This window comes from Mus pahari, chromosome 1 (genome assembly GCF_900095145.1).
Source record: "Mus pahari chromosome 1, PAHARI_EIJ_v1.1, whole genome shotgun sequence".
NCBI lineage: Eukaryota > Metazoa > Chordata > Mammalia > Rodentia > Muridae > Mus > Mus pahari.
In genome coordinates this window covers 112,232,889-112,242,555 of record NC_034590.1, presented here as the reverse complement: position 1 = coordinate 112,242,555, position 9,667 = coordinate 112,232,889, and the positions used below count along the sequence as shown (strand labels likewise).

The 9,667-nt window shown below is 52.3% G+C and overlaps 1 protein-coding gene across 1 annotated transcript in view; it reads left to right on the top strand.

Moving 5' to 3' along the window:
* Positions 1-979: 979 nt before the first annotated feature.
* Th (tyrosine hydroxylase) overlaps positions 980-9,667 on the top strand; it is a 38,468-nt gene continuing 29,780 nt past the window's right edge. Inside the window, exon 1 of the mRNA XM_021206802.2 lies at positions 980-1,509. Coding sequence (XP_021062461.1) covers positions 1,480-1,509 — 30 coding nt within the window. The 5' untranslated portion in view covers positions 980-1,479. The remainder of the gene's footprint in view (positions 1,510-9,667) is intronic.

The following is a 9,667-nucleotide window of genomic DNA, read 5'->3' as shown; positions in this document are numbered from 1 at the left end:
GCAAACTTGGTACCTGGCAGCTCTTGAGGGCCTTGATGCGACAAATTGCTTTTGGGCTATGCACAAATGCAGAGCAATGGACCTGAGCAGACAGATGAACCAGGAATTCGCTTCCCAGACCAACCCATGTGGGCAGGGCTGGCCTCAGTGTGGGGCTGTGAATGACAGTAGGGGACAGCGACAGTCCTTTTATATCCCCAACTCAGAGATGATGTCATCATTTCTGCTGCATCCTATTGGCTAGAAGGTAGCAATACATTCTGCTGCTTTCAACATCTGAAAGTTGGTGGGGTCCTTGGAGCTAGACGGACAGACAGCAAATTCAGAAGGCTCCCACAGCAAGGCAACCCAACAGATGATGTGAAAGGCTACTGCTGGAAGGGAGTGGGCTAGGTGGATCTGACATCCTTGCAGAAACCAGGGGCCAGAATGTAGCCCCTTATCTTTAGCAGGTAGCAACTGCTCCCCAGCAGAGCTGATGATGTCAGCTGTCCAGGCAGGCCACGAGATGCTAAAGTTTGTGGAGGCCTCTGTTTGGGGCCAAGTGCAGTACCCTTCACCCTGCCTGTTTATACTTGTGGTCCTGGAGATATCTTGTCCCATGGAACCTCATCCCCATCCCAGGCCAGCTCCGATCTGAGGTCTTAGAGATGAGATAGAATGGAGGTGTGGGGTCTTCCTTGTCACATGGGGACACTGGGAAGATGTAGGCTTGGACTCCAATCATAGCCTGATCTGGTCAGTGTGGCCTCGGGAAAGGGTGAATGAAGTGGAAACTTCCAGTTTCTCTGGGAAGTCAATTATGTCAAATGATGTTTAGCTGTGGCGCACAGGTGAAAGGATGGCTTGCTAAAGCAATCACGTGAAAGAATGTTTTCCTGAAGCAGACACAGGTGAAAGGATGTCTTGCTAAAGCAAACACGTGAGAGGACCTGGGAGGAAGGAGTATAAATATGACCCTACAGATGGTGGGGGATGAACACTGAGCATTGGTTTGGCTTGCTCCACCTCACCCTTCTTCGCTAAAGACAAGTATGTATTGGGTGGCCTTACATAGCGTTGTTGAGCTCAACTTGTGATAATGCTGACACTGAGAGAAACTCACCCAGGAGTTGCTCCGGAGGTTCCTGTGGTAGCTTGCTGCTTCCGTGGCCTTGCCTTAGGCCAGTTGGCGAGCCTGGAGGTTTCTTTAGGATTGAACTACATCTGCCTGGTGTCTGCTTGCTGGAAAGACTGGACTGTAGCTTCTGGCTCATGCCTGGTGTCTGCCTGCCTAGGGGACTGGTCTGAGGCACCTGAATAGTATTTTGTGTTTGCTACGGGACTGAAAGATCATGCTCACCCCGGAAGAACAATTGCTGAACAGGTCCACTTCACCCACATCCGAATAACTTTTCTCTTCCATTACCTCTGCCGGATGGTGGGCTAGAGGAGAGGTCGAACACTTATTAAAAGTCAGCTGCAAAAAAAAAAAAATGTATGCCTACAAGTGAACATCTGGGGCCCAAGGTGAGTGGATGCCAATCTGGAGTCTATCTCTGGGATAGGACTGGCGTGACTTGGCTTTCATTCCCGGCATCAGAGGTTGGCCTTTGAGAGGAAGGATGCCCGTATGGGGGATACAGAAAAGAACTGGAGTTATAGGGAGGAAGCGTCCGTTACCCAGTGGTCCAGGGCTGAGTAATCCGGAGTGCCGTAACTCCTCCCTGCCTTCCATGGTAAGGGCGTGCTCACACTAAGCCATGGCCAGGCCTTAGACCTCATAAGCTACAAGAGCTATGTAGTGAAGGGCTTGTGTTTGGGGCCAAAGGGTCCCCTATCACCTTGTTTCCTGAATGGGGTCTGGCTCTCACTTCTGCCTTTGCTCTGGCAGGAGAATCTTGGTGCTCCAGCAGCTGCTCCAGGTCTGCTAGCCCTTCTCTGTCCCATAGCCATCTGTGCCCCAGCTCAAATGCCCAGCCTTGCCTGCTGTCCACCCTCTGGAACCCATCCACGCAAGCTCTGCTCCTACCATGTTTTAGCATACCCTGTTCTCATCCTGGCCACTCTGTGCCCTGGCAATGCTCTGTTACTTTCTCTCCAGCCTGTCCTCATTCCTTCAGCTCTCTAAGCCCTGCTGTTCCTTCGCCTCGCTGGCTACTCTTCTGGCCTTGGCCCTGCCTTGGGCTGCTTGTAACCTCTAGGTGGTCTCCCCATCCTCTTCTCACTACTCTCTGCACTTCTCTGTCTGTGGGCAACTGCTGACCTCCACTGGGAAGAGATGAGGTCAGAAGGGGCCCTGCTGCCACGATCTGTGGGCAAGCAGAGACATGCAGCCACTGGCAGCCTTCATGTCAACCACGGGGCATCCCGGGACGGGTTATTTCTGGAATGTGAGCCAATGCCCTCAGCATCCTTGGTAGGCAGAGGTGGGGGTGACCCCAGTTTCTGCTTAGCAACCAGCTTCCTGAAGGAACGGCCCTGCTGGCAGAACTAGACCACCACAGGGGTGCTTGGGAAATGGTGAAGCCTCAATGGGCTTGGGAAATAGTGAAGCTCCACCAGGCTTATGGGTGCCTGTACGCTCTGGGTTGGACCACCATCGTATTGCTTCCAGGCATCTCCTCCCAGAATTCTCATTTGAAGGACTGTTCCCAGACTTTCCTGGGTTCCAGGCTATGGCTCAGTCAAGTCTGCCATTCTTAAGGCTGTCTAGGTTCCTGGGGGAATTCCGTGCGCCTCATCAGGCTGGCTGACGGACTGCAAGGCATGCTGGGGCCCATAATCTACAGGAGTAGAGACTGCAAGACTGCTGAGAACAGTTAATGGGGTCTGAGGCCCTGGTGTTCCCACCTTATTTCCTATGTGGCTGAGATCAGGCTGGCGCAAGTGTGTGTCTCGTCCCCAGAAGTCCGGAGGCTTTTCTCACACCTCTTTCTCAGCCTTTTCTTCCCACCCCCTCAGCCACGAGCACACCTAACTGCTGCCTCAGGGTCTTTGCACTGCTCCTCCCTGTGCAGGGAGACACCTGGTGCAGTCTGATCCCTAGGAGAGTATCCTTAGGGTAGGGAGGCTGAGCTGTTGAAAGTCTCGGGGAGCTGGGAGCTTGAGGTGGCTTGGATGTGTGGGTGCTAGGAGAAGAGTCTGCAAGCTGGAAGGGAGGCTAGGAGGTGGGGGCCAGTAGGTAGAGAGGCTGGGATGTAGGATGTTGGGAATTGGGAGGCAGGAGGCAGAGCAGCTAGAAGGGTGTGGGCTTTTCCTTGAGTCACTGGTCCCCCGAGGACAGTCGGGTCAGGTGCAGTACCGCCCAAGACGCCAATTAGTGATTCCTCGCTCTCTGCCCTGGAAAAAACAGAAAGCAGGCAGCCAGAGGGTTTTTGCCGCTGGCTACAACTTCCAACCTGGCCTTGCTCCTGATGGGAGCAAAAGGGTAATCTTCTGCTTAGGAAGGCCTCACATCTGGACCCCAGCCCCTTAGGCCTAGCCATTGCACGGAATCATCTGGAAGGCCTGAAGCTAGAGTCCATTCTAGTGGCTGGCTATTCCATCAGGTACACTAGGAATGAGGAGCTGGACCTCCTGCACCAAGGTAGACCTGAAGTCGGAGTTTCCACTCAGTAGGTGGGTGTGGACCACCACCTGGGCCTTCTCCGTTAAACCCTGTGGGTATCATTAGCCCCCTGACCTCAAGCTCTAGAGCTAAATCAAAGGACCCTGCCTAGGGCTGTGGAGAGAAGGAACTCCATAATGGGTCAGCCTCTGGTCTGGTCCACAGTAGAGCCCTATCAAGGGGTTCCCCTAAGGTGCTTCCTATGGGGCTCCTGTGCTGTTGTGGATAAGGGTACCTGGGCCTCAGACCTTGGGGGTGCTATTTCATGCTAATCAGAGGAGGCCAGTTAAGGCTGATCTTTTGGTGTATTCACCTTAGAGTATATGGCCTTGTACTGGTGGAAGTAAAGCTAAGAGGTACTCTGCAGCTCAGTCTGCTGCTGCTGCTGCTGCTGCTGCTGTTGCTGCAGCTGCACCAGGGGCTTGTTGGGGACCCTTGTGGGTACTGTGATCCCTGGGGAAGAGGCCTATGGAGGATGTGCTGGGTGGCAATAATCTTCTCCAGGGATCCCAGATTGACCCAACCCTAATCCTAACTGGTAGTCTTGAAGTAAGGTTGGCCCTAGGAGGCCCCTACTATACTATGCCTTTAACTCCAGCATTCCCATAGGGAACAAGGCCCTCAATTCAAGAGGCAGGCCGAACCCATCTCAAGGAGTTCCCAAGAACCCCAAGGGTGTAGCCCCAGGCCAGAGACTCAGGCATTGTGGGGGCCTCTACTGGCGTCAAGGGTGGGGTTGGCCCTGTGGGGGGAGCCTCTATGGGCCTCATGGGTGGGATTAGCCCTGTGGGGGCCTCTGCTGGCCTCATGGGTGGGGTGGGCCCCCTGGGCCTACCCTGGCCACTCCCTCTGGGTCAGAGTTCTGGGCATCCCCTTGCTTGTCTGGGCTACCCGCCACTTGGGGTGGGGCCCTTTAATGTCCCCGACACTTCAGGTGTGGCCCTGCGGCTTTCTCGGTCCTTTGAAGCCAGTACTAGCCTTTGGTTCATTCACAGCCGAAAAGAGCTAACGTCCACCCTAGAATATACTAGGTAGTTTGGGGTTGTGAGCACTGGGCAGCCCCCCTCCCCAACCTTGATCTCTCTCTTTCTATGCTAGGCAGAGCCTATGAGCGTGTGGGGATGTCACTGGGGGGAGGGCTAGAGGGCACAGTGGGACTATTCCTGATACTGCAGTAGAGCAGGCAGTACCTATCATGGGGGAGCTGCCAAGAGTCTCACTGACTCACTGATACAAGACTTTTAGGTGAAGAGGTGAAGAAACCAACTTGCAGGCATGTAGGGCCAGAGCCTCTGCAAGTGGAGCCGTTCAGGCCAAGGGTAGGGAGGGAGAAAGGGGAATCAGAAGGCTGTCTCCATCACAGGCTGTTTCATTCCCCAGCCCCTCAAGGGTGTGGGAAGGCAGGCCCAAGAGAGCCCCTAATCAGAGCTGTAACCTGTCACCCCACCCGCTCTGGCTGAGATGGGGAGATGGCCATAAACTCTCTGTTCCCCTGAACAGAGAGGGATAAAAGCTTATGCCAATAAAATTATTGCCAATCAAAGCTGACTTATCTTTTCTTTTTGCTATAAAATTACAGAATCAAAAAAAAAAAAAAAAAAAAAAAAAAAAAAAAAAAGAAGAAGAAGAAGGAGGAGGAGGAGGAGGCAGGCGGCGTCTTTATGGTTCAGGGCTTCCGGGCCAGGATAGCCCCACCAGCCCACTGCCCACACAGCAGTAGAGACCTAGATGAGAGTGTGGGGAGCCTAGAGGTGATTTGTCCAAGGCCACTTACTGGCCATGTGCTCTGAGGTCCTCTGGGGAGTGGACAGAATCACAGAAGAGCCTTAGGCTGACAATAGGTCCCATGGCCTCCTGTGCTAGTGACATGAGAACTGTTGCAGGCAGAGTGAGGTCCCCCAGCACTGTAGAGCACTGACCTAGAGTACCCTCTAGAGTCTGTAGAAACCACTCACATCTGGGTCCTTAGAATTCTTTGTTCCCTATGGAAGGAACATGGCCCTGGAGTAGACTGGGCCTTTGGTTCTGTGGTTCTTATCCGCCTCGGTGTGGGTTCCATGATGTTGGTTGGGCGCTCTCCCGTCTAGCCAGCTCTCTCCTCTTGCTTCTCAGGCTCTCCCAGGTACCCATTGCTGATGGGTGGAAATGATTCTATTTCTGGCCACTCTTGAAGTCCTGGGGTCTACATCAGAGGTACTTGGCCATAAGTATGGGAGCTTGTACACAAGAGCACACTCATCTGCTAACACATGTACACACGAGGGCCATGAGCAAGTACCCGAGGCTCAGACCTTTATGCAGGACCCCAACCATGTGCCCTTCCCCAACTGTCCAGGGGTTCCTGGACATGGACACAGGCAGGCAGCCACTCCATGTTTCTTATGCATACTTCATCGCCACTCTAGCTCATGTCTGAGCTTGTTAGCAAAGCTGACGGCTTCCCCCTCAAAAAAGATGGAGATTCACACAGAGGGCTGTGGGTGAGGTCTTCATCCCTGCCCCTGGATGTCTTCACCCTAGAAGCCCTAGAAGTCTCACCAGCATCTCTCATCTACTCCGCCCCTCATCCCCTCGCCTGTGCCAGTGGGATATGGGAACTGTAGAGATCAGGTACTAGGCCAAGGTGTGGTCCAGGCTTGTGGGAAGATTTTCCTGCCAGTAGCAGGGGTAAGAAGGCCTTCCATTTCAGAGAAGTCTCCTAGAATGATGATTGTTCAGCAGGCCCAGGAGATGGGGTCATGGGAGAGTAGAGGATCTTCAGCATCTGCAAGTAGAGACACAGCTTCATGGGTACATTGTGAAGACATGTGCCTCCAACAGTTTACTCCTCCACCCACCAATCTATCCATCCACTCACCTTTGAATCCACCAATGCTCTATCTCTCCACTCATTTATCTATCCCTCATCCATCCATTTATCCATTCACCCTTCCACCTATTCACCACCCATCCATAAAGCCATCAATTCTCTCACCTATTAGCCCATCCACATATCCCAATCCATATATTCACCTTTCTATCCACCTATTGATTCCTCTCATCCTCCATCCATCAGCCCATCCACTCACCAATCTATCCACTCACTTACCCTACAGGTAGGGTATGCCTACAGCATAAATGTTTTGCAGTCTACTTTTAAGAAGTGTTCAACCTCTCCTCTAGCCCATCACCCATCAGAGGTAGTAGAAGATAAAACTTATTAGGATATGGGCAGTGGTTCTTTAAGGGCAAGCTTGATCTTCCTTGACAACAGTTCAGTCCCATGGAAAACACCAAATACAACTCAGCAACTACAGTCTAGTCCTTTTGGCAGGCAGACACCAGGCACAAATACCAGCAGGCCTGAGGCTAGGCCTCTGAAGTGGCAAGCTGCTGCAGGAACCTCCCAAGCAGTTCTTGGGCAAATTTCTCTCAATGAGAGCGTTACCACAAATTGAGCTCAACAATGCTATGTAAGGCAAACCAATACACATGTGTCAGTGAAGACTAGCAAGACAGAGCAAACCAGTGTTCAGTGTTCATCTCCCTCTGTCTGTGGGGTCAAATTTATACTCCCTCGTCACAGGTCCTTTCACGTGTTTGCTATATCAAAACTTCCTTTCATCTGTGTCTGCTTCAAGAAAACATTCTTTCCTGTGTCTGCTTTAGCAAGCTATCCTTCACCTATGTGCCCCAGCAAAATATTTACAATGTGATTGACTTTCCAAAGAAACTAGAAGTTTCCACTTCACCTACCTACTTACCCTTCCATCCCCAGCCTTTTATCCTTCATCTGTTCACTCATCTCCCCAATGATCCATCCTTCCCAACCTTTTATCCATCCACCATCCATTCATCATCCATCCATCCCTCATCCATCCATCCATCATCCATCCATCTATCTATCTGTCATCCATCCATCCATTCATCACCTATCATCCACCCATCCATCTATCTACCATCCATGCCAACCTTCCATTCATCCAATATCCATTCACCATCCATCCTCCATCTTTCCCTATTTTTCTCTCTCTCCATCAGTTCTCCCATGTTCCCAGGTATCTGTGGGATTTATTTAGGTACTGATATCTGATCTCTTCACTCTCACTATGTATTGAGTGAGGCTATAACATCCTTGTCAGCTATGATATTTGGGGTCTGGTCCATAGACTCTGCAGCTGGTGAGGGGTGTATTACTAAGATGCTTCCAGGAGCTCTCTGCTCTGAATATGAAAACACTCTAAGGGCATTGAAGTGTTTTATTCATTCAGCTTCTTTGAAAATGCTTCTTTTTTATCTATCTGGAGCACTGATTTTGGGGAACTCACATTTGCATTGCATTTGTGTGCTGTCCATACTCTGTTGCGGTGCTACATTTGTGTACATGAGTACCCAGCTCGGCTAAGGAAGAGGGAACAGACGGTTTCTGCTGGGCACAGGGAGAGAGGTTCTAAGCATCCTTTGGGGCAGGATGCAGAGAGCCCAGATTTGGGATCTTTCCCCAGCCATGTGAGCCTCTGCTGTCTACATGTGCTCTGTGGGAACAGTGTGGAATGTTAATGGCTGCAGAAGGGCAGCAGGCTTGAGGATGTCACCGAGGGAGCCTTGGAGATTAGGTGAGGGGTATGGGTGGTCTGTGGTCCCATAGAATTCCTGCCTTTGTCAGAGGACAGGGCAGGCAGTGCCTTCTCTGTGGGTACACAGAGATGAGTCCATGGCAGAAATCAGCCCCTTGATCATGGAAACCCTGCCCCAGAACTAAGAGAGCTGAGCGAGTTCCTACAGCCCCTGCAGGGTATTCGAGCAGGAGAGGGGTTTGTGTTTCTGTTCTGCACCCAAAGCAGGGCAGGTGCTTTATTCCCAGAGGCAACAGCAGTAATGAGCTGAGTCATGGTTGTTGTCGTCCAGTGTCTCCCCTTCCCACAATCTGCATCTCTCCCTCCATCATCACCTCATCCCTTATCTCCTCCCTGGCCTCATAATTTGCACAGATGGTGCTCTCTCACCTCCACACCTGTTTTCCTATCTTCATGGGTCTGGTGTCATGGAGGAGAGGGTGGCGGATGGGTGATGGCTTGTGGTGGGGCAGTGTTGGGGAGGGGGGGGCTTTGTTCTTCACTCTTTCTAAACAAAATAGTCACCCCATTGCATATTTTCTGTTCCTCATCCGGTGCTGGGGACAGTCCTGGGCCAGAATGAGGGGCTGAGAAGGGTCTCTCTGACTTCTGGATCAGTGAGAGGATCTCAGAGCCTGCTTGGCTCAGTAGGGAATACTGGGGGGGGGGGCAAAGAAAAGCAGTTGGGGTGAGGGGGATCCTGACACAGCTTCAGGGCTCCAAGACATTGACCGGGCAACCCCGGAGTAGTAAGGGACCTAGGTGGTCTATTTGTGGCTGGGAACCTTAGGGTGTGCTGCCCAGGGCTGGCCCTGCTACCCTCAAAGTTACATGAAGGTTCATGCAGGAAAAAGCCTGGTAGCTAGAGGTTCCTGTCTGGTGGTCCCTGTCAGCCTCAGTACCTCAGGGAGGAGTCCCTGGGGTCTGGAAAGTACAATCTCCACACTCAATCCTGCAGACCCCCCAGCTAAGGGCCAGGAAACCAAAGGCTCTAACAAGAGGGTCCCTTCCATACCAAGACCTGGTCCAAGAAGGGACAGGTGGCCTTAGGATCTCCAACGGTAAAGAGTAAGGCCCTGGGGCCTCAGACGCCAGATGGGCAGCATCTGTGCTTAGGCAAGTTTTAGGAGGTGGGTCTCCTGTTTCCAGCTGTGAACTTTGGCCAGATCCAGTCCCTAGGCACTCCAGGTATGCCCTATCTACTGCCCTTTGGGTCCCTGAGATCAGAGGTCAACTCCTTGAGCAGGCGGCTACCACAGCAGAGACACGTTGGTCCTCAGAGGCCAGCCGCCATAGAACAGCGGAGGCCCTGCTGCCTTCCATACTCTCTCTTGTTCTGGCTTTGCTTTGGGAGAGAGGAGGGAGCAAGGGCTCTGAGTAGGGCTGCATGGAGCGAGGACTCTGAGTAGGGCTGCATGGAGCAAGGGGTCTGAGTAGGGCTGCATGGAGCAAGGGGTCTGAGTAGGGCTGCATGGAGCAAGGG